The sequence below is a fragment of the Rhopalosiphum padi genome, chromosome 2, assembly GCF_020882245.1.
Source record: "Rhopalosiphum padi isolate XX-2018 chromosome 2, ASM2088224v1, whole genome shotgun sequence".
Classification (NCBI taxonomy): domain Eukaryota; kingdom Metazoa; phylum Arthropoda; class Insecta; order Hemiptera; family Aphididae; genus Rhopalosiphum; species Rhopalosiphum padi.
The window spans coordinates 82,198,886-82,224,293 of record NC_083598.1 but is presented as its reverse complement, the minus strand read 5'-3'; the positions used below and the strand labels follow the sequence as shown (position 1 = coordinate 82,224,293).

The following is a 25,408-nucleotide window of genomic DNA, read 5'->3' as shown; positions in this document are numbered from 1 at the left end:
GTTTATGGTTACGCGTATTAGAATATTGCAGATTCGATAATTTTATTTAGATTAATTAGGATTGAATTGCCTATATTTAGTGACGTGCCAAGTGGTATTTGTGGCAACTCTATAGTTTTTATATTAAATGGATATACTGATTCCTATATAATAACAAGTTTTGATAGGTTTCAGTGAAGTTTTATAGAATAGAAGTTTAGTATTTATGTGTAAATTTGAGTGTAATAACTTTACTAGGATGGCATTGGAAATCATAAATACGATAAGCGAAACTGGTGGTCAGGTCATAGCTGTCGTTCGAAATTAATACAGGATAATTTTTAATCGATCAATAACATACAATTTGAAAACACTTAATACACTCAATTTATGTGTTTTTTTCTAACGTTGCTATATTAAATAACTTCTATCAACATTTGAAAAAAATATTTGGTGTTAGACTTATGAAAATTAATTTCTTAAAAAAGAAATATACAATTGTTAATTATCATTATCGATATCAGCCGCATGCATTTATTACAATCAAATTTAAAAATATAGATTATTATTATTATTTTTTTTTTTAGTTTTATAATTACATTTTTGAATTTAAAAAAAATGTATAGTTGGATAGTCTATTAAATTACATCAAAACGTTTCAAGTAAATTAGTTTTACTCATATTAATTTTTTGGTAAGCGGAGAGTTTTTTGTGAACTTTAAATTTTCTTAATCGTTCGGCTAAAAAGGTAAAACATCCTTAGGTATTTGATAGTCGAATCAATATTTTTTATTTTCAAATTGTAGAATGAAAGTAACACGCATTTCTGTCAAAGATATGAATTCAATATTAAGTGTCTTAATGAATGGAAATTGCAAGATCTGTTCAATTATCTGGATGTTCTATGGAGATGGGACAATATAACTGAGTCAAAAACAGTCATTAGATGATAAGAATGATTTGTGATACGTCAGATTTGTCTACATCCGTTGATGTAATTAATCAGAGCTTTGTAACAGATAACTTACATCGTTATATTTTAGAAGTGACTTTCAAAAATTATATGAAGACAGTTGTTTTTGTGAATATTTGTTTTACAAGTAAAATGTAGTTGATGATGATAAGTAATATTTATTACAAAAACAAAACATTTAAATCGTGGATAAAATAAAGGTAAATTAGTGTGCATATATAATGGTAAGTTTAGAATATCGAATGTATTAAGATTATATTTTATAATATTGACCAAATCAAGATTTTTTTGATTTTTTTTTTATCTTGGTTAATCAGGATAAAGTATTTAATGAAAATTAATTTTATAATTTTATACAATTAGCTTTAAAGAATTTAACTATAATTTATTAATCGAATGGTTTATTAATATTAAACAGCAATTATTAAATAAAATACAATAATAACATTTATATTATTTTAATGAAAAAAAAAAATATTAAATATTTTAATATTATTATTATAGTAATACAACATATAGGGTTCGTATATAAGGTATAAATAAATGTGTGTAATGTATAAATTACAAAAATCAATTCATTTGAATAAGTATAGAACATCAACGAACGTATTAGAATACCAAAGACTCTATTCTGGTGTCACTGTACCCGAAGATGATGCCGATGTATCCGCCGCTGGGGGTTGATTATTTTCGCCGTTATTCGCATTTTCTATTTTCATGTCATATTTTAAAGAAGATTTTCTCCTCTCTATGATTTCTTCAACTTCATCCCTGTACTTGGGCTTTTCAGTCCTTTTGAATTGAGTCGGATCATCAAGTGGTAAATCTGGTATATTCAAAAAGGTTTTCCATATGCATCTGTCCATGTGTCTGATCTGGTCCATCTCGTCAAATAGATTCATTATAGCGTTCTCGTTTTCCTTTAGAGATTCGACATAAGTGTTGACATCTACGCTGTCGGATATCCTCTGGTCTTCGGTAATAATGTTCTCGCAATTTTCCAGCTTACTCAGTTTGAACCTGCTACAGTACTCTTTCATTTTGTCAACTACGCAAGATGAACTTATGACAGCGTTCAGCTTATCTAGTTCGTTTTTCAATGTTGTAAGGTTAGTTTCGTACGATTCCGACGAAATCATAGCGAATACTGTTTCGTACACGGTCAACAGATCATCGAATTTTTTATAGACGGACGATAACATGTCCATGTAGAATGGAATGGCGTGAGTGAAAACACTAGACCTCATTTGGAAATGCACTCGACCGTCCAATTTGTCTATCAGCCCGATGAGAAGTGCCAGGTGAAGGGCCACGCGCTTGTGTGTTAAGCACATGATGGACGTGCCGACGATGGTCACGCTCAAGTTCAGGTCATCGCCTGAATAGTATTGGTGAGTGGAAGTTAGCGCGTATAGCGTCACCAGTGGGTCGACGTTTTTGATATCTGGCACCTTCTCCTTGATAAACGGAGACATCTTCTGATCGACATCGTCCAGTTTCACGTTCTCCGACAGGACGTCGTTGAACAATTGGTCCTCGTAGAGGATCATACTGATCAACTGGCGCAGCTGTGACTTGGTGGGTAAGCCGATTATACCCCGGCTGGCGATAAGTGTGACCAGGGCCAGTGGCATCCAGATGACAGGTAAATGGCGCATTGTCGTCGTCGAAGTTTTGATTCAGATGAGCGGACGCCACAGAAACACGTCCTAACCGCTCACTACTTCGCCGCCTTCGATTATTTTTATTTTTCGGTATATAGCTCAAACATGTTTTCAAAGAATTATGTACACACGTGTTTCAATAAGCATGTTAATGACACTCAAGATGGAAAATTGTTTTATTGTAAAAAAATTTGTTGTTCCGACACAGCAAACAAACGAAACTAAAGCGTTAATGAATAGCGCATGATCGCATATTTTTGTTCGCATCAGTATTTTACACTTACAGTATTTTTTTCTGGTTTTAATTTTTTAATTATTTTTTTAAATAATAGTTTGTTTTTTAGTTGACCATATATATATATATATATATACTATATAGTAGTATATTTCTAATATATACCTACCAGACACCAGAATACATTAAATGATGTCTTATTAGTTACATAGCTTAAATTCATCATTAACTTAAATAATAAAACACTGTTAATGAAGAGTTAAGTTAAATGTTTATGAAGAAGTTTGTGGTCTATACGCACCAGAAAATGAATTATTAAAAAGGATATTATAATTAATAATAGATTTAACAAATTACTTAAACTTTTATCAATTTTATAAAAAGTAAAAAACCAAGTTATCAATTATTAGATGCATATTTAGTAGCGGTTTATGACAACTAAAACTTAAACCTATTAATTATTATGACTCAAATGAAAAAAATAATTACTTTTATATTATAAAAGTCAACTATCGATAAACTATCTAACTTTCTCACAAATGCAATAATCGTAGAAAACCTGAAAATATTGTTGAAAAAAATACGCAAACTTAAATAATCCAACTTTAGCCAACATAAAATTATTATAACAGAAAAATCAAACATAAATATAAACAACGAGAATAAAAAGTATTTCTAAAAACATTTAGCAGAATAATGGCTATTTCAAAACTAAAAATCAACTTTTGGCTATGGAAACTACAAAAGATATTAGCATAATAAAATTAATAAAAAAAAATAATAATAGTTGAACGGAAATATTATGCACGAAGTGCAAATAAACATTACAAAAAATATGACAGATCAGAGTCCATAGTATCACAGATAAGTCGATTCCTGTACTGTCTTTAAGCTAACAAGTGTACAAATCATAAATTATATCCAGTACCTTTGGCTGTCATAAATGTATTTTTAGAAGCTATTAGCTGCCAATTAAGGCCAGTGGACATAATATATTGGTTATTTATAAAGTTAGGTTATGTCATTAATAATATTTACAAAAGCTAAACCAAATATTAAGGTATTCTTTAATTCTAGGTTTAGAGCTCAATGAAGGTGATTGGATTTTCCAATTCACTCCAGTTTTTGTTCCCTATGATGTATATTCAGTCTACTATTGTATAACATGGTTTACGTATCCTCTCCTCTATCACCAATATTCATGCTTACGATTTAACAAACGACCTGTGATCAAATATAAAAACACCACGTTCATGTCTTGCGATATTTTTGCTGTTTTTTTTGTTTCCACTTTATCGGAAAATAATAGCATATACTCAATATGTGATATATTTATAGATATGTGGACGTTCGGTTCAAAATTATATTAATAGGCTATTAAAATTATTCAGTTTGAGTGTAAAAACAATTAATTTTTTGTAGCTAAATATTAATAGTCTTTAGAATATTATGTTTAATTTCGACAAATTCCTCAAGAATAAACATAATATTTGAAACGTTAAAATTATTGAAAACACCAATGGGTATACTTTTAAATTTATATAATATTTTTAAAAAAGTAATACAGATCATGTATTTTCTAAATAAGTATATTGGTTAATATATTAATATATTTTTAAAATAAAATCGAATTAAAAATTATAAAATATATAATTTATTATTTATTATACTTAATTTAAAGCATGCACAAAACAAATACTTAACTATGTTAGTAAGACAACTAAAATAATATGTCAAAATATATGTCGGAATAATTATAAATTGCATGTAATTTCCTGAAGGTTTCAAAGAGGATATTGTGTGGTAGATTGTCAGCACTATCGATAAAAACGTGCAACGGGAATGTAATTTTTTGTTTTTATATTTTTCATACATCTGAAACAAACCCTTCTTAGAACTAATCATGCAATGTTATTCACATCCTTAGAGTCTTCACTCGGTTCTGTTGATTGAGGTTTGTTGAGAAAACTTTCCCAGACCTCTAGTTTCATGGAGCTGATCGGTAGGTCATTGAACATTTTCGTCAACAACTTCTGGCATTTGTCGAAGATCTGCTTTGCGCCTGTGGCCGTCTCCAAGTTTTCGGTTTCACTGTTGAATTCCATATTCTTCAGTATCTCGTCGAACGTGTTTAGCTCACACGACTCGTTCAGCGTACTCTCGACCAGCGACTTGAAGCCGTTGAATTCCGACGGCAGTTGCTTGGCCATGTTCTTATTGGAAATTACTTCCCACTGATGATACATGTCGAATTCCATATCGATTGATTTCTTGAGCACGGAAATCTTGTCCAACACTTGGACCATCGTATTCCAAACCTCGGATGGCTGCGAGGTGATGGCTTCGTTCTGCAACTCGTTGGTTTTCTCGATGGCGTGCAACTGCATCAGTACGTACTTCAGCGTGTTACACTTGATGGCCGACACTATCGCGCCCATTGCGAACTCGACCGCGACGCTCTGTTTGTCGTAGTAGGACGACACGTCGGTGACGATGTGCAACGCCCGGGCCACGACGACGTCGTCATGAGACCGTCCGTGACCTTCCGTCGAGGGTTCCGCGGCTTGTTCCGGTTCCTGTTTATCCGCAGCCTTCGGCCAGTTTTTCAGCACCTTCAAACCCAAGAGCACATTCCTGGCGGCGGCGGACAGCTTTTTCGGTTCGAGCTTGATGCCCACGTTCAGGTACTTCGCCCAGAGATCGTCGTTCGCCGTCACCGAGAGCAACAGTTCGCCGACGTTGTTGTGTAGCGGCTGGACGGGCGACGTACACAGCGACACGCTGACCGCCAACGCGACCACGTTCAACGCGAACTTCATGATGATTTTACCGTCGTTGTCGTCAGTTCACTCTGTTCTCGTGGTCCGCAGAGCGTGCGTGTTTCGTTCCGCTTAGAGTCGGGATTGAGGAGCGACGGCGACGAGACGCGTTTGCCACGTACGTGTTACGAGTGTCGTGGATGTGCTGTGTACGCGTGTTTACACACGTGTGTCGCGCGACTTGGTGTTTTTTCGTTGTTTTTTTTTTTACCAACGTCCGTTTTTTCGCGCAAGACGACAGATAGAATGGTTTGCGATTAAATGCGAATTAACCTAATGCGCACTATACTATTCGAGTTCATACTTGACCGGATTACCGATATATTTTATGGTTTTTAATGCAATCATAGTTGATTTACTTGATTTATATGTATTCGTTTTATTCTACGGTACCAAAATCAGTACTAATGTATGATCTTGTATAATCATCAAGCCGCCCCCCCCCCCTGATTAAAGATACACCGGGTCTTAGAACGCCGTACGTCTTTTTGGTTCTTATAGTTTTATTACCTTTTCGATTGCACCAGAACCTACAACACATCTGATATCGTGGTACACACTTTTTAATACAAATGTTAGCGCTTATAGATTTCCGCTAAAAAAACAACCTAACCACTTTTTGAGGCTGAAGGTTTTTAAATTCTTAATTGATTTCGTATATATATACCGGTTTTCCAGACCATGCACTAATACGCGTCAAACGCTATTCGAAATAGGTATTGGATAGGACTAAAAATTGCAATTAGTTAATAATATTACAAATTACATTCTTTCTGTAGTAAACCAGTTTTGGGTAAAAATCGTTAACACTCAATATACAATAATATATTTATTTTTTAAGCACAACATGTGTTTTAAGTGAAATCCAAGTTTGTCTGTAACAATAAATTCCGTAGAAATATCATATTTACAAGCCTTTTGTACGATATTAAATAATGAAAAAAAAGAACTTTAAAACACTCATCGAATTTTATTTGATTAATTAAATAAACAATGGATGGTTTATATAATATGTTAAACGGTAATATTATAGTATCTAGATTACCATCTAAACATTTAAAATGTATAACATGTTAATTATTATACAAAAATTTAAATCTAATATTATAAAACAAAATTATAAACTGCTTATAAAATATGTTTCGTTTTTAATTTAATTTTAAAATAACATATTATTATACCTGCTTTAGTAAATACTTAATACATATATTATTAGCTATCATATTATTATCATTATGGTAATTATACTGAAATATCTTATACAAAATAGTAAGATACCGCATTTTAACAATATCTATAACTGTAGCGTATTACAAACTCACTTCTGTTTGAAAATTTTAAAATTAGAGATAAAAAAGTTTAAATATAAGAAATATTTTATGAAAGAAAACTAAATTCAAAAAACTTTTTACATAATTGAAAATAATATGGTATTTTTAGGGCATTATGACTTATGCTTGTTGCGTGCCTCTAAAGTTGTAACTACCTGCAAACATTAGCTCAAAAGAACGTATGATTATAAAACAGTTTATCAAATAATTATATTTTAGTTTTATTTAATTATAGCCAACATAAATAAATGCTTTAATAAATTTAGATAATTATACTTTTTATTTAAAAATGTAGAGCATACTTTACCCATTTTTGTACATTTAAATAACTTTTTAGCCTTTCGTATATATAAATTCAGAAATGGAGTAGAAGAAATGTATTGACCTATAATTACTGTACTGCTTAAAATTAAAAAACTAAAATAATATTTAAATAATATCAATAACAAATTGCATTAGTTTTGAGCTTATTGCTGATATGGAAAAAAAACTTAAAAATATTAAAATATATGAACGATGTACAATGTACATTGTACAGTGTATATATAATATATGATAATAAAGCACTTTTTATAAATCAAAATTATAATACTTATAATAAAATAATAAAAGTGTATAAAACAGAAGTACAAAATGTAAATGTATTTGAGATGCATTAGTTTGATATTTAATACCATATAAAAGTATTTACTACTCAAATACGATAACGAAAAAAGTATTCGAATACAAATATTTAAATGTTTTACACCTCCGTGACTACTTTGTATGATTAATTTAAGATTAATACTATAGACAACATATGTAGTGATCAGATTGATCGGATGAGGTAGAGTCTGGTAATTTTTCACCCACTTAAATAAATCATGGTAGATATATAAAAAAAACTCGTTTTGTAAGAAGATGAAATGACGGCCAACTAGTTTTCGTTTCATGGGTCCAAGCGGTTCTTGATTGACTAGTTAATAGTAAACATAATATATATAAAGATATAGGTTAAATATGTAATTTAAAATAAAGTGTAGATTTCTGGTACCAATAATAATCTATAAGTCCTGTTGTCTATTAATCGGCTATATTATTGTCTAATAGTGGTGAAACTAGAATTAACCAGTACATTTTTTATTGTGGATCAGTAGTAATACATTTTAAAATTATATACTCGTCATTTTAAATATTTAGCGTTTTTATTGCTATACTACTATAATATAGTAGCTACTAAAAGAGCTTACTGATTCTGGTTACCTTGCCGCTATACATCCACCCACAACTAAAATGATTTAGTGCGAGCTGAAACCCCTGCACGACCGTATCATTCTGTGTGTAAAGAACTAGAAACACGAGAAAATTTAAAACTTCATCGTGCACAATCGGTTCATACAAAAACCTATGAAATAAAAAAAATAAAACGATTATTATAACGGCAACGCCATCTAACGAAAAAAAGTGACTGGGAAAATAAGTGTACACACAATATTAGAACTTCAAAAATAAATCTCTTACCTTTTAATTTAATTTTCAAAAAAAAAAAATATCAACACTAATAAATATATAGATTCCGCTGCCCAAAAGTCACCGAAAATATATTACTTATAGGTAAAGTAAAAAAATGACTAAAAAATGTGTGCCATCATTCAAAATAAAGTAACCGACAATGATTAAAATATAATATATGCTGTCATCCATTAATAACCATAGCTTACCGTGTGACTTCTGCAGGTTAACCTTTATAATTATATAATAAATATATTAATACATAAATACCTTTGAATGTTTAATGTAAATGTTTTGAATTAACGGTCGATAAAAAAAATACATTTAGTATAACTACAGTGGTTTCCGTGATGGGTAGGTATTTACGAAAGGGTCGTAGTTAGATCAATATTATAATTTATTTTAGTCGGTGCAGTGATGCACGGCAGCACGTAGTGAGTTTTTCCAACATGGACAACAGAGACGGTAGTTCAGGTGGCGCTCAGGAAAAAACGTCAGATTTTTATAAAACACATAACTTACCCACCCGTTTTGAATATCCAGGTAGGTACAGAATATTATACACTTTATACGTGGTATTAGGTTCGATATAATATGAATAGGATATTATGTAGAGCGCAGACGTATTTATTTATTTATTTATGATATCGTAACGACTACATCGATTACACGCGTATAATGATACATGGTCACTTAATCCCGATAAATAGGCATATATTATATACAACCATACTGCTCTTTACACTTTTAAATTTTTTCACATATAAAAAAACACCGGAACGTGTCGTCACGGGAGTGGCTGATAACTATAGACATCCAAACACAACTTTTGGCTTTTCACTTTTCGACTCGACAAAAAAAGCACCAGAGACCGTATCCAGCCCACCCGAGTTCTATTTACATAGATAACGACTAATAACTAGACACTCAAAATAAGCTTTCAAATTTCAACAACTTTTCTAAATTAAAAAAAAAATTCATCAAACATTTTACCAGAGCACCAAATATACTCGTACTGTATTATTTATGACGTATAATAATATGTCGAATATTATGGTTCCACGTCACAGGTTTACAGAACTACAGCAAAACCAGACGAACTCCAACAAATCTGTTCTACGCGACTACCTACAATGATTACGGGTACTTCCCGCCAACTGTGCACACTGCGAGGAAATGTTATCACGGAAAGTCGCAGCGATTCGGGCAAGAGCAGTTTATCAGAGGAATGTATAGAGATCACTCGTTGAACATGTGAACGATATCTACAATACATCCATAATAATATATATAAAAATATAGACACATTGTAAATCAATCGTAATAAATACACGGTGACTTTAAATACTCGTAGTTATCAGCACTTTATATTATTGTGTAAAAGTAATAAGTATATTTAAGTATAAATTAAGTTTTCCTAATATTATTATTATTTCTGTGGTTGTGTTTATTTTATTAGTAGTTTTCTGTTGTTGATCGTGCAGTAGGGCTAATAAAATAATTAGGTATTAATCCAGGCTTAATGTGATTTTTATATAATACATAATACATATGTATACACAGTAATGCCTTTGGTCGAAAAGATTACTGAAATAGAAATATCTCGCATCATTTTAATAATGTAATAGAACATAATAATATCTATGTATTAGTAATATAAAATATCATTCATATCACAACATTTAAATTTTGTATTAAATTAATAAAGTTATAAAGTACTCCGTGTGCTTGAGTTGAAGTAACACTATACGGTTGGTGATGGGTCTTACTCCTTATACCATTTCAAATTTAGACATAGACAATAACAAAAATAATATAATTTTACCATAGTAGCCTGCAGTACTATAATAAGTCAAAGTCAAATAATTTCCAAATTGCACCTTACACCAGGAATTGATTTATCACAGTATACAATAAATGGCCATATGGGTTCGGGTATAATGAATGAATTTACGATAAATGCAAATACACATGAATCCTAAGCCTAATATGACTGATAAACCTTAGACTCGTTAAACACTTGAAAATATATTGGAATACATTTAACGCAAAAAAATACGATAAATAATTAAAATATCAAATAAAATCAGAATCATTTATTATAATATTTTTATTTAATTCGTAGACAACAAACAGTATTATAATACTGTTTCAAATATGGCTTTTTTCATTAAAGTGCAGTACCCAACCCGTACCGGTGTTGCGTGTGCTTGTCACGTAACGAACGAAAACTGCTCCTGTTTCGCTGGTGTGGACCGCTGGAGTATCCTGAACAGACAATCAAAATGGTCAAATTAACAAAATTTAATTACAACTTTATTATTATATTATGATATTAACAGTTAATAAACTCACTCCGCCACAGTATTTAGCAACAAACGACGATTCTCCTGTTTTCTGATCGACATTGTAAATTTCTAAATAATCGGTGTTGCATGTCATTCTCGAACCAAGGTTAAACACTAATTAAGAAAATAAATCCATATCAATGTGTACTACATGATTTAATATAGCTTGAAAAGAACAAAATAAATAATTAATATTTAAATGAATATGCGATCAATTACAATATTATTTTTTTTTTTAACGATTTAAATCGACCTAAAATGTGACTATTTAATTGTTGTTTATCGTCTTCACGCAACCTTTTAATATTTCATCAAAAATATCAACCAGTAAGGATTCAGTTAACTATGTTGCTATATCGAAAAGTATTATATACATTTTTGAAAATATGAACATTAAGAAAAACTAAATTTTTGAGAAAAAAAATTATGTTAAGTTTTTCTTATGACGATCATAAAATATTGAAAATATGTTATAGATTAATTTAAATAATAAAACATCTACAAATAGTCTGCATACACACCTCTAAATTGAATCGTGATTGGATGTGGTCTAGGAACCGCAATATCCCACCTGCAAGTTGAGTTCTTATTGTATACCATAGAAAACATTGGACTTACAATCGTGCCATCCTTATTGAACATTTTTCCACCGCAACCTCTACCTATATTTGTATCCAAAATAGTAGTAAAATACACATTTTATCAAAGCTGGGGAAATAAATGATTTTTTTTGTTTTTTAACTCAAGTTAACAAGCAATATTGTTTATAACACTAGCTTATTTTGTTTTTACCAACTCAAAACTCCATACTGTTTATGCATTATTTATCTATAATACTTCTTTGATGTTTTTCGTTAGTAAAAAAAATGTCATACTATAAACCCGAAATCGAGTGAAATGTAATAAAATAAAATAAACTTAAATTTTTAAAATTAAAATTAAATTGATTTAAATATCAGGTTATTTAAGTATAATTAAATTAAGTAAGCAAATAACGAAAACTTTAAATTTTTAAATCGTTAATTTAACTTGCAATTTATGAACAGCGTATAATAGGGTATATTGTACCTTGATCCGTAGAAGTGTAACTCATGTCCAACATTCCTACATAATTATCGGTTGTTTTAAATGCGATCGTCAACGATGGACCCGTTGAAAATACGGGAAGAGGAATCTTAATCCTATCGTTCAACGTTGTTATCAGTGGTGATAAGACAGACGACCCATCATAAATCTAAAATTAAATTTATATTAGATACTTGGAATTGATAGTTGTAATAAATACCTAATTTACTTTCAAGTAATTAGACATAGGTGTTTGCGATGACCCCAAAAAAATGAACGTTGTAATATATAAAGAAATTGTTAAATTTGGTTGAGCTAAGTTTATTATGAATAAACATTCTTCTCCCGTTGACAGTTGTTGATCATATTCATGATGAATATTCCCATAGCTTTTTGTATATGTTATTGGACATCCTATGATTAAATTGCATGGTTAATATAAGAATTGTGTTAACTATAAAATCAGTCAACAGATAATCTATGATTTTTAAGAATATTGCAAATATATACTTGTTGTCGTATACTCTAGTTTAAAGCCTTTTGGTGTTTTTTGGTCGGCTACTGTGTGCAGTGTTAATTTAAAAATCTTCGAAGGTTCACCCATAAAATCAAATACATGATCTTTGTGGCAAAGACGAAAAGTACTGTATGACCATTCCAACCACTAAATATAAATGTATAAATATTTAAATTTATTAGCACAATGTTATATTTTGAATATTTAAGTGTATATAATATGGCATAATACGGCATGTTCAATGTTAAAGATAACATTTTTCAATTCCAAACCTATAACCCTAAATTGTATTTGGTTTTTTTTTTTTACTTCCTAAAATCTTAATATTAGTAATATTAGATTTATTTTTGAAAATTTAAAATTTGTATAACAAAATTTTACGCATGCGCAGCAAAATAATTTTTTTTTAAGTTGAATTTCCTTTTTTTGGATTTGAATTAAATTAATTAATGGACATTTTTTTAAATTAAAAATAGATTATTAAAAAACACGATAAATACAACATGTATAAATAGACATTTTAAATTAAACTCATTAAGTTAATTCTTAAGATAGAAAAAAACTTGATAAGTCAAAGTAGTTGAGATAAAACAATTTAATTCAAATTAAAAAAGAGGTGCAATCAAAAAAAATATCTTACTGCGTATGCACACAAAGTTTTTCAGTAAAAATAAAAACGAGAATAAAATTCCAGGTTATATATTTGAAATGTTTGTGTTATCTTTTTCGTAAAATACACTGTTTTTATTTTTATTTTTATGCAGATCATTTAGATCATTTATTTTGCTAATTATTAAATTTATTTTATAATTATATATAGTATTTTTTATTATATTATTAAAAATATAAGTATTTAAATATAATTAAAATATAATGCTAAGAGACATTGTTAATACATTAACTGAAAAATTGTAAGAAATTAAAACATAATCCACAATAATATTACGTTTATACGCATTAGTTCACAATAAGTATTTGCATATCAAATGACTAATATTAACCCTTATTTTCTATTTTATACTAAATAATGGGATATTCACCTGCATGTATTTTATTTCCAAATAATTAGATGAACAGTCGTTGGTGTCGTCTAAATTCAAATCCGTGAATCGTAACTGAAGAGATGAACTTAAAGATTCTAATTGTAAGTACCATGTACAAATTAAATCGTTCGTATATGGTAATGGATAATTTGGAGACGTTAATACTTTTGATTGGTTGGTCACAGACAATTGACTCGCGCCACAAATCGCTATTAAAATAGAAACAATTTTTTTTAAAGTATTTCCTCTTATTTTTAAATATATACTAATAATTTACATATCACTGGTGTTATCTTTATCTCAAAATGTATATCTACGTCCGAAGCAATGCTTGAGTATTTAATAAATGCGTCATTACCAGACGATAATAATGGAGGATAGTCTACATTTCCTGAGCAGTATTGACGAATTTTTAATGCTGAACGTCCAGGACCATCATAAAACTAAAATTAAGACCATTAATATATTTAATACATTTTTTAAACCTCATATACTATGTCGTTTTATCACAATATGATTGAATTTTAAGTGCATTTAAAAAAATAAATGCATATTTTGTAGCATTTTATAGTAATTTTAAAAGCATATTTTGAGGACTCTTTTACATATATAATATAAATCCGTCCCCTACTTATTATATATATAAACTAATTTACTTAGAATTTGGCTGTTAACTTGTATACAAAAAAAATAATAATAAAATGTTATATAACTATATCATTTTATATTAGCATATAATGTTTATTACATAACTAAGTACATGCAAAATATATAAAAAGCAATTAGTTTTAGTATTAAATTGATAATATTAGAATTTCCAAAATAATTGTTTGCAATTCATAATTTAATATTGTTGTTTAATAGGCCTTTTATCGATCCTAATCCGATGGATTAAATGGTGATGTGCTTGCAGGGTTCAATCATTTATGGTATAATTTAATCAAATTCATTAGTTTATCATACAAAAGAAACTATTGAATAAATTTTGGGTTAAAATATTAAGGGATTATTGTTACCTGAATAGAACTGCATAAACAATTTGTTGTGTTCGAACATTTTGGTGTTTCTGTGTAACTGATCACCTGCATCTGTACAGTATACGAAGGCTCTACTAATATTAACCATCCACAATCCAACTCAGTTTTCACAGTAATGTTTGGAGCTTTCAATGTATAACTGGACGTGTTATTTAACCTTATAGTACCTCCACAACCATGAGATTCACCTATGACAAAAATAAAATTGATAGATGGTATAGAATATACTCTAATAGAATATATTGTATATATATATAAATTTATTTAATATTTTTAGTTCAAATAATCACATTATATAGTTGATCATAAAAACAATTAGCAAAAATAGTATCGGGTTTTTGTGTGAAATAAGTCCAGGAATTTAAAATAATATGAAAATAAATTGTAAAAACATGATAATAACTAAATTCTTGTAAAATGTAGGTACTCAATATTGTCTAAAATAAACTCTGAAAATAATAAAAATATTCATCCAGTTTTATCAAATGTATTAATTATTTTACTCAATATTTTGGAACTAATATAGGTAATACAAAAACTAAAATTTATTTAATGACTGTAAATAATTTTAATAAACAATTAAAAATGTACAACTTTACCATAAGTGAATTTAATTTCGGCCTTAAATCCTTCGCCACTTCTTGAAGAATCACTAATAAATTGTACATATGTAGAATTCGTTTTAGACACAAATTCTGGTAACTTTGTATCTAAAACTCCGCAAAAAAAGCGTAAACCTTCAGAATTATTACTTATTAAGTCAGATTCGTCGATAACGGCAACAAAATCATTATGATATAAACAGTTTTGTGTTTTTTCATTAAAATGAGGTGGATAATTTTCCAAGTGAAATTTAGTAAATCTGTAAAATGTACTCATTTTAAAACGAATTAAATGAAACATTAATAACATAAACTAAATAATTAAACATACATAATCTGTACGACTTGATCAGGTGGTGCACGTATAATCCAAGTGCAGTTTACGTCATCTGGATATTTAGTATCACCAAATATTCCGTCAATAGCTAATGGGGATTTAATAATACCCGGACTCGTAATTTCTCCTCCACATCCTATACACAAAAATATAACAATTAGGTACCATTAAATTAATTTAGACAACGATTTTAAATAAGTCTACAATTATTATTGTATCGTGGTTATTTTCGTAATCCACTATAAACAAAATTAACAAAAAATGGATATTATTAGCAGTGTTAATAATGGTAATAAAAAAAAATTTTTATGAACATTTTTAAAACAAATCTAAACTAAGCATTGATTGATTACTTTTATAAGCTAAACCTATTATATATTTGAAAATACAATAATGAAATTCATTAATTGTATACAAAATCTATTATAAAATATATTCTTTTAAAATTTATCTTATGATCTTAATTAATCATTAGGTTTTTAAATTTTAAGAGGACACTACACCCGCATGGTTTATCTCCACCTTATAAATGTAAAACATAACAAAAACTATTTTGCGCGGGAAAGGACTGAAAAGGCTACAGTCATAACTAAGACACGAAAATTTCATTACATAAAAAGGAGAACTTTGGCTGTGAATATTATCGTTTTTATTTTTTCGATAACGGAACTACAAACAAAGTTATTCAAGTTAAAAAATAATGGATTTTGAAACAATAAGAACTTTTTTCGTATAAATGATATCAAAAAAATAAAAACGATAATTCACAAAGGTATAATGTTCTCAAACATAATATTGTATATCAATTTGTAGTTTTAACTATCATTACAGCCATGTCTATCATGTCCCGCATTTTACATTTATATCTCCAAGTGACACACACTTTGACATTGCATATCTCAGTAATAATATTATAAATTTTGTATGTTATTATAAATAATAGTAATTCAGTCGAAGCGGTGTAGCTTATTGTTGTGTATGATAGCGATGAGTTACTCCGACCAGTATTAAAGCATATTTATAAATTGTAATGGAATTTTTAAAATACTAGTAAAATAATTTTTTTGTTTATTTTTCAACTAAAGAATCTAGTTAAATTACACAGATATTTTTATTTTTATTTCTAAACTATATAAATCATAAGTTTATTTTAATTTTATTTTCATATATATTTTATTTTGATTATTTAATTTTAGTTTTAATTATTATAATTATTTCATGTAAAATCGTTGAATTTAATTAAATTTGTATTATAGACTGCATATTATTATTATTATTACGGTAGACGTAGACCACATATTGGTAAATATCTATTCAGATAAATAATAGATTAAATTGTATTAAAATATTAATTATATGTATACATGCTTTAATATTAAATATTAGGTTTGTTATTTACTTTGAATCACATATTGTATTTCGAATCCACTAAATGTGATATAAAAGTCCGCCTTGAATATCATCATGACACTATTCGTAAACGTCATTGGATGTGGTACGTTATTCCCACAATATGTGGCCACGAAATGACGTGTTTCATCGTCAAACACGCCTGCCTTGTTGTAAATTTTCAAATTGTCATATTGACATTTCTGGTCTGCATATTCATAAAAATGATAATTATTTGTTTGGTTTTTTTTCATTATACATTACACGTTAGTTTTTAGTTAACATATATAACATAAATATTATGTTTTAAGTTTTTTTCAAGACTAGATAGACCTTTTTTCTAACCAATTTCGCGTTACAGTTTCCATTGTAAAGTACTGCTTTTATTGTACTAGCTTTTCCCTAGTAAACGATACTAAAGCAACTGAAAAAAAAAAATGATCACGAAATCTGAAAACAATTTTTTTTTTTTAAGGTTTCTCTTATAACAGCCGATGATTAATATATTTACGTTACCATACTCATTGATACATTTTTTGAATTATATAGGTATATGATTTAATTGTTTTCCGTACACCAAAAAAAATGTAGAATACCACACATATATACCACTTGTATACATTAGTTATATTAATTAATTTAATTGGTGTCTGATATAAATCATTTTTACACTTACGACTTAAAGTATACCCTCCAGTAAATCTAACCTAATTAAATATCAACGAAACTAGAAATAATGATAATGTTCTTGCCTTTTTAATCATTTCAACAATTTCATAATGTACTCCAATATTAAATTTAACAACACAAACTCGGTATTATTGAAAAAATGTGCTATGTTCTACGTTGTACGATACCCTAAGAAGAAAACAACATATGTAGTTGTAGTCACTACACTGTAGTGTCTTGTTAGGTGGAAAATAAAGATTTTACCACAAACATGTTAATTATTTTATTGTGATTTAAAAAGAATTAATCGTAGATTTAAAACTAGTCACCAATGATGTTTATTGTTATTGTATTGTTGTCATAATATATGGTGACATGTATCACTATTATACATTTTACACGATTTCTGCGGTTCTGTGTTCAACGAAACTCCATTATTAAGTAATATTATTTAATGTGTTGGAAAATTGTGAACGAAATAAGGAATAGTAATAATAATTAATAACATAAATATAGGTAATACACAACATGAATTAATATTCCTGGATATAGAAGTTCACATTTTCTCTGCTACGAATCATCATTCGTTTACAATAAACTATATATATCCATTATACTATGCCATGAACTGTTCAAAGTTAAAGTTCACTCGAAATCTACTATATACATATTATTGTTGTTATAATTATATATATAGTATAGGAAATTCCCAAATTTAAAAAAAAACCATTTATTGATGTTTTATTCAACAATAATATATGAAAACAATACGTATAGTAAATACACATATAAATATAAATTATAATATTGAATAATAAGTTACCTTCCAGTTCAAATGAATTAAAAATTAAATTTATTTCTTCTCCAGGGGCCGATATCGTATAGTTGCATTCTATATTATTCGGATACTGTTTTGGATAATTTGGTGAAAAGATTTTACCGATAGTTTGAGTAAAAATTCCACCACAAAAACTATTCCACTTGATCTAAATAAAAAAAAAATATTTTTTTTTAGAAAACCTTATTTAATGAATAAATTAAACATTGACTTACTTTAAAACCATCACCTTGTACATCACTATCAGTTCGTAGACGAATTTTGAGTTTTGTTTCAGACGAGTTAAATTGTGGTGGAATTTGACGACCACACAATCGATCTCCGAATGGCGTCCAAATGTCATTTATAAAATTATAAACCTATTTCATTATTAATAAATAAATTATATTTTTTTGAAAGTTAAAATATATTTTTTTTTATAAATAGCAATATTAAGACATTTTTTAGTTCAAAAAATGTAATTTTCTTTTGATAATATTATTATTAGACTCAATAAAAACCTATACAATATTATAAATTTATAACTATATTATTATATAATTAATTAATAATTTACTATATAATATCGTATACATAATTTTTACCTGCACATAGTCTTTAGTACAATTTACACTTTGTTCCAAATTAAAACGTTCTACAAATTGCAAGTTGATTCTAAAGCCTGGTAACACTACTATAGTCCACTCGCATTCTTCGTTGTTTGGATATAAGTTTGGATAATTTCTAGTAGAAATTTCTCCTTGGTCCATTGCATAAATATTGCCACAACCATTTTGTACTGATTCTAAAGTTAAATTGAACCCTCTCCTGTTACTTTTATCATCATCAGACGAAAATATAACCCATAGTTCGTTTGAAGCAGCTACTAAATTCTCCGGCAAAATATTACCACAGTATTTTCCAAGTAAAGGACTTTCAGGACCAGGACCATCGTATAACATAACATAATTATTATCACACGATGAATCGAGATCAATATCATTGAAACGTATCTAAAAAAAAAAAGAAAATTAATTCAAATTTTATTTTAATCTAAGTTTATGTAGAATGCTCTACGAATATATAATATTATTGTGTATAACATTTTGACGAAAATACTTTATATTTACATTTTTTTTAGTGAAATTAAAATAAAATTCATCAAAATCTGGTTTATAAGTAAGTATGTCTGTTATTTTAAAATTTTAAATGTCACGTTAATATTAGAAAACTCCGAAACGATCGAATACAAATTTTATTAACAGATATGTATTATGATTTTGGGCTAAATACAATATTTTTTATGATTTTTACAAACCAAATCATATTGTGCATATCAACAATTATACCTATTTTTTAGTCACTTATGTCGATTATTTTACTAACGCTAGTTTACTTTCGCTTAGTGTACATCGTATTAAAATTTCCATTACAACCAAACATTAAACAAATAAATAATTAACACATTTTCCATTACGTGATAGAATATTCATATTAAATATTACAATTTTTTTATGAAATTTATTTGTAACATTAGAACAGTTATCACCAAAAACGTATATTTTTTTATTCAATTATTTTCCGCGCAATAGAGAAAATATCAAATTGTATTTGATTGTTGTAATAACATAATTAACCCACATAAAAAATTAATTCTAACAATAATTAAGGTTACAACTTATATTATATTTTAGTTACTTTAAAACTTAAACTACAAATCATATACATATAGTATTATTTATCTTACTACTCGTCATTTAAAATAATTTTTATCCATAAATAATATACAATACCTAAACAAAAATGTATTATAGTACTATGTATGTAAATAATTATCGTTGCTGCTTACTTACATCTACATTATTACCTTCAGGAAGTTTTAAATACCAAGCACATTTTGAATTTTTACCAAAATTTTTAGGATAATTAGTACTGGTTATTGTTATTTTTTGTCCATTTATCAGTCCGCCGCATGAATTAACGCTATAATCAATAGTCCCCGTGATGTTAGTTTTCATTGGATTTGTATACACCTGAAATATTAATTATTCATTATTTATCCATTTATTATTCTTGTTTAATTAAAATGTTTTACCGAAAGCTTAACCATAGGCGTAGGACTTAGAACTGTAAACTTGTCGTTTGTATTTGACTTTGGACAACCCCTTTTTAGTAATACTTGTGCACTATCATCCTCTAAACAATAATTATAATTCATATTTTAATACATTTAAAAAGTTATAATAATACAATTTAAATATAATATATCTACCATCAGTAGCCAGTAACAGATAATAATTGTCTTCATGACAAAGCATATGGCTTTCATCGATACGGAAATTTATTGATATTACAATCGTTCCATTTTTGTTTGTAAGATCCCATTCGCAATAACCCCTGGCTAAATTTTTAACTGGAAACTCTAGAGTACCTTTGATGCTGGCATCTGTTATACCCCCACAAACTATAACATTTATAAAAAAATAACTGTAGTTTATCTATTTAAAAAAAATAATAAATAATAATTGTGTTGTATCAAACATCTGAATGTCCATTATTCGTAGTTTTATAGTGTTATAAAATGTATAGTGAGACCCATTATCTTCTTGAAGAATAAATAAAAATAAAATAATAAATTTAAATATTTGAAAAATGTAAGAAGTTGTTTTTTGTATGTAGGTTTAATAGTACATAGATTAGGTACTGTTAGTGTTTTGACTTGAAGAAATTATCTGATTTTTAATGTTTAATTAAATAAATGCATTAAAAGCAATGACATAGATTTAAAATATAACTTTGGATTTAACCAGGAATTATATACATATACTATTAAAGGTAAGAATATAAATTACATAATATAAAATTTCACAAATTAGTTGATACACTTTTCCTTGTATGTTAAGTTTGAGTATGCAATAGCTTTGTACGTATAGCAAATTTGTAGATAATGTTTACTTACTGGAAGGTTTGTCCGATGAGAATTTAAATTGAAAACCATCTGTAATACCTTTTGGGCCTTCATAAATCAACAATATATCGTTTGAAATTGATTCATACATATAGTTTAACGATATAGGATTAATAACAGGGTCAATACATGCAACATTCCGAATAACCGTACTTATCACTTGAAGAACCTATGATTACGTTCAACAAAATATAAATTAGTGATGTTACTTATATCGATTGTTCACAATTTCAAATTTAAATACCCATATTAGGGTTATCTATTTCATTTTAAAATATATTTAAGTATGGAATTTTATACATTGTAAGTCTATATAAATATATATTATTAGAACTATTAGTTATTTATATTTACTTCAAGTTTTTCTTTAAACATATTTTCTGGCATACTATTCCTTTCACAAGTTTGAGCAAGCGATTTTCCTTTGATTATTTCTATAGTAATTCTGCGTCCTTTGGGTACTTTAATCTTATAAGTGCAATACATACCTCGAGAACTCAGAATAGTTAAAGGAGGACTGGTTATTTCACCACTTTCAACGTCGTAATTCTTATGACAATCTATTGAACAATAAACACAGAAGGACTTATATATAAAAACAACATTTCATTCTAACGAACATTTTATTCTTGTAGTATAAAGCATTGAATAGAAAACCAATTATATATAGACGATTATTTGAAATTTTATTAGTTATTAATATTGTAACTGTTTTTGATAAAATAAAAGTCCTTTCAATAAGGATTATTTCAAATGATTGATTTTTATAATTAGAGTAAATAAACAACCTACATGTAAATATTAATTAAATTACCAATATTCGCTGTGTGGTATGACATTAAAAATTTTGCTTTTGTATTATTCATACGAAATGGCTCGTTTATAATGTGTGATTTGAATTTAATAATTAATTCTTGACCGGATGATCTAAAGTCTTTTAATGGTACATCGGAACCAAAAATAGTTGATATCTTTACTCCTAAAAAAACACAATAATAAAAAAAATAATTAAATAGGTCTCTTAATTCTACCCCTAAAGGAAGTCAAACGATGAAAAATTAAAATGTATGTACCTAGATCTGTAAATTATAATAACATAATATAATATACTATATGACGCTATACAGAAAAATAGAAATTTATAATATATATTCTAATGTCATAAATTTTAAACAGACAAAATTGTAAAAATATAAACATTACTTGTTTTGTTCAAAGGGTCTACATCGAATATAGTTAACGTGTCGTCGTAATTTTCGTTGTTCGCCGTATCTTCGACTATTCCAATTCTTGGATTCCGGCGGTTAAGACTCACTGTCTCTAATTTCAACACAACTTGCATATCGGGTGCAGCGATGATCTTGTACTCACAATCCATACTTGACTCGTATGAGCCGGGATATTTGGGCGACGATATTATACCTTGAGCTGCACGTCGTGTACCACCACATCTTGCTATTAGAAATTAAAATGTTTTATAAACTTGTTATTTTTTATATTAAATTTGAACATTGTATAATACAAAAATAATTCACGAATTTTGTAACTAAAATAATTATTACAAAAATATTTTATGTAGGTTAAATTTATCTACCAAAATTTCAACTTGTATAGATTGCTTAAATCTTTTAAAGCTAAAATTGTCCGTAATGGTGATGTAAAATATTACACACTATTACTTAATTTTAAAATCATAACAAAAAACCATTGAAATATCTGTATAAAACACATGCTAACCTTTCAAAGTGTAATTAAAAAAATATATCTACCATAAAATTTAAATTAATATACGAAAAAACGACGTCATGATGGCGAATTAAATAATACGTTTATTATTATACCAGTGTTTAAAATAATATACATAATTACATAAATCTAATTATTCAAACAAAATAGTAATTACCTATAGTAATATTCAATTTAAAACCATTGCTGGGCATATTTAAATCCGTGAAATACTTTATGTATAAAAATTTGTCTGTAGTTTCGATATCTTGAATTTCCTGATCCTGACAAATATGACTTATTAATCGTGAAAATCGAGCTGCGCCATCTCTGAATTCCAAATATTCTGTTTCACATCTATAGATTTTTAAACATAAAATTATAATGATCTTTAGTAAATAATACATTGAATTAATTAATTGATATTAAAAAATATAATTTAAATGTTTAACAATCAGTTATTTTATTCAAGTAAACTAGAAATTATACTATTTATTTTTTGTTTAAACAATTATATAATAAATTAATACGCATTGATCTTAAATTAATTAATTAACAAATTACTTATTTAATAAATCAAAATGTATGGATACATATTAGTTTTAACTAGGTAGATATATAATAATGTTTCACTATACAAGTGAGTATTTATAATTAAGATATTTTATCATACGCTGAAATATTATAGTGATATTGCATATTTGAATATCTATGCCATAGGACTGTATGGTACAAAATAAAAATTCTAAATTAATATCAATGATTAATAAGCAAGAATGTAAAATTACGTTAATATACTAATAAAAATATTAATTAATTCAATTTTTTTTAGCGTTTTATTATTATCTTGTAATTTTTTGTGGTAACGATGTAGATACATCATTTTATGTAAGTTTAGTGATATACAATAAACCTAATTTTTATAAGGTATAATAGTCTATAATACATTTTTAGGAAGAAAAAAATATTAGGATTACTTACGTGTTACTAACAGAGAAATCTAAGTCTTCAATGGTCACAGATATCCGTTCACCAGTCGGCACGACTACCGTCCAAATGCATTCTATATGTGCTGGGGGTATATTTGGATATGAAGGAGATGTGATTTGGGTAATATTGTATACATCATTCAAATAAATTTGTCCACCACAATTAATTGATTTTTCTTCGAATGCTATTTTAAGCTAAATTTAAACGTTAGTAATTTTTAAATAAAAATATGTTAATGTATCTAGAAAATATTTAAGGAAATCAGTGAATTTAAATACATTTTATTATAATAATTATTATTTAGCAATATGCATTTCAATTTATTTGTTTTAAAAAAAGTCATAAAGTATAAACTATTAAACTTACTATATTTCCTTTAACTAGTACAGCATTTATCTGTAACTTATTATCAGTAGTAGATAATGTTGATTCATTAGATTCTTCAGATTCATTACAGTATTTCCCTTTGCCAATAAAAGACGAATCATCGTAGAATCCATTTTTCAACTATGAAATTGTACGAATAATTGAAAACGAATACATTATATTGTTTAATAATTTAAAATTATGTTAAAGATGCTATTAATTATCTATACAAAACGTTTAATAAATATAAGAGAACGAATAATTATCATATCAACAATATCTAAGTATTGTGAATATATTTTCTTCTCTAATGTAAATATTAAATACATTAAATACAAAGTCAATATTTTTTAATGCAACTTGAAATTTAAAAGAATGACGAAAAAAAAAATTTTTGAAAATTAATCTCAAACTCATCTTGTTCCTAGTTCTCACTTACCAATATATAACTATCGTCACATAAATCATGTGAAGATAATTTCATGGTCAAAAGTTTCACTGAAATCGTTCTTCCCGGTCGTACAGTGATATTCCAAGTGCAACGAAGTTGATACGAGTGCAATGATTCAAATAGATTTGTTATATTAGTTAGGTAAATGACTCCTGATGGTCCTTGTAATTGACCTCCACATCCTATAATAACATAGAGAAATTAGGAATATTTCTCTGTTCTTAAATAAAGAAAATACAGTTAATATAGATAATTTAACATACTTAATTTTGCTTCAACTTTAAATCCCGATCCATTCAATGACTTATTTGAAATGAAATTTAATACTACTTTATTCTTACCAACTATATTTTTATCGTTAATTCGATTCGTATTTGCATACACTGTTTTTAAATGTATCATTTTTGCCGTATCGGGATCAACTAAATCGAAAATATTTATACATAAAACATTATTAAATTAATTCAGTACGGTTGATTTAAAAACAATCTGTGTTTACAAAACAGTCAACGTTTTAGTTCCATGAGATTAAAATAAAATATAAGTTAATATTACAATTTATTTAAAAATGTATTAAAAAAATATCACCTAT

General features: G+C 27.5%; 3 protein-coding genes across 3 annotated transcripts in view; 1 reads left to right on the top strand and 2 right to left on the bottom strand.

Annotated features, from left to right (window-relative positions):
* Positions 1 to 1,336: 1,336 nt before the first annotated feature.
* LOC132922326 (uncharacterized) lies at positions 1,337 to 2,710 on the bottom strand. Its single transcript, XM_060985793.1, has one exon. The coding sequence runs from the start codon at positions 2,608 to 2,610 to the stop codon at positions 1,579 to 1,581; it is 1,032 nt and encodes a 343-aa protein (XP_060841776.1). The 5' UTR covers positions 2,611 to 2,710; the 3' UTR covers positions 1,337 to 1,578.
* A 6,200-nt stretch (positions 2,711 to 8,910) lies between these two features.
* LOC132922605 (piercer of microtubule wall 2 protein) lies at positions 8,911 to 10,173 on the top strand. The gene is made up of 2 exons (XM_060986196.1): positions 8,911 to 9,035; positions 9,563 to 10,173. The coding sequence occupies exons 1-2, from the start codon at positions 8,942 to 8,944 to the stop codon at positions 9,748 to 9,750; spliced, it is 282 nt and encodes a 93-aa protein (XP_060842179.1). The 5' UTR covers positions 8,911 to 8,941; the 3' UTR covers positions 9,751 to 10,173.
* Positions 10,174 to 10,573: 400 nt separating this feature from the next.
* Positions 10,574 to 25,408, bottom strand: part of LOC132922603 (cubilin-like) — a 28,627-nt gene continuing 13,792 nt past the window's right edge. Inside the window, exons 36-62 of the mRNA XM_060986194.1 lie at positions 25,080 to 25,238; positions 24,805 to 24,998; positions 24,366 to 24,506; positions 23,991 to 24,193; positions 23,188 to 23,366; positions 22,488 to 22,739; positions 22,099 to 22,263; positions 21,639 to 21,844; positions 21,276 to 21,453; positions 20,589 to 20,780; positions 20,412 to 20,512; positions 20,170 to 20,349; positions 18,922 to 19,329; positions 18,553 to 18,696; positions 18,323 to 18,485; positions 16,841 to 17,038; positions 15,436 to 15,577; positions 15,102 to 15,364; positions 14,482 to 14,690; positions 13,743 to 13,908; positions 13,463 to 13,674; positions 12,416 to 12,569; positions 12,135 to 12,319; positions 11,909 to 12,074; positions 11,362 to 11,502; positions 10,848 to 10,954; positions 10,574 to 10,760 (exon numbers count right to left, since the gene is read on the bottom strand). Coding sequence (XP_060842177.1) covers positions 10,644 to 10,760; positions 10,848 to 10,954; positions 11,362 to 11,502; positions 11,909 to 12,074; positions 12,135 to 12,319; positions 12,416 to 12,569; positions 13,463 to 13,674; positions 13,743 to 13,908; positions 14,482 to 14,690; positions 15,102 to 15,364; positions 15,436 to 15,577; positions 16,841 to 17,038; positions 18,323 to 18,485; positions 18,553 to 18,696; positions 18,922 to 19,329; positions 20,170 to 20,349; positions 20,412 to 20,512; positions 20,589 to 20,780; positions 21,276 to 21,453; positions 21,639 to 21,844; positions 22,099 to 22,263; positions 22,488 to 22,739; positions 23,188 to 23,366; positions 23,991 to 24,193; positions 24,366 to 24,506; positions 24,805 to 24,998; positions 25,080 to 25,238 — 4,925 coding nt within the window. The 3' untranslated portion in view covers positions 10,574 to 10,643. The remainder of the gene's footprint in view (positions 10,761 to 10,847; positions 10,955 to 11,361; positions 11,503 to 11,908; positions 12,075 to 12,134; positions 12,320 to 12,415; positions 12,570 to 13,462; positions 13,675 to 13,742; positions 13,909 to 14,481; positions 14,691 to 15,101; positions 15,365 to 15,435; positions 15,578 to 16,840; positions 17,039 to 18,322; positions 18,486 to 18,552; positions 18,697 to 18,921; positions 19,330 to 20,169; positions 20,350 to 20,411; positions 20,513 to 20,588; positions 20,781 to 21,275; positions 21,454 to 21,638; positions 21,845 to 22,098; positions 22,264 to 22,487; positions 22,740 to 23,187; positions 23,367 to 23,990; positions 24,194 to 24,365; positions 24,507 to 24,804; positions 24,999 to 25,079; positions 25,239 to 25,408) is intronic.

Coding starts and splice junctions, on each gene's coding strand:
- LOC132922326 (XM_060985793.1), bottom strand. CDS start 2,610: ATGCGCCATTTACCTGTCATCTGGATGCCACTGGCCCTGGTCACACTT.
- LOC132922605 (XM_060986196.1), top strand. CDS start 8,942: ATGGACAACAGAGACGGTAGTTCAGGTGGCGCTCAGGAAAAAACGTCA. Junction 9,036..9,562: donor CACCCGTTTTGAATATCCAG/GTAGGTACAGAA, acceptor TCCACGTCACAG/GTTTACAGAACTACAGCAAA.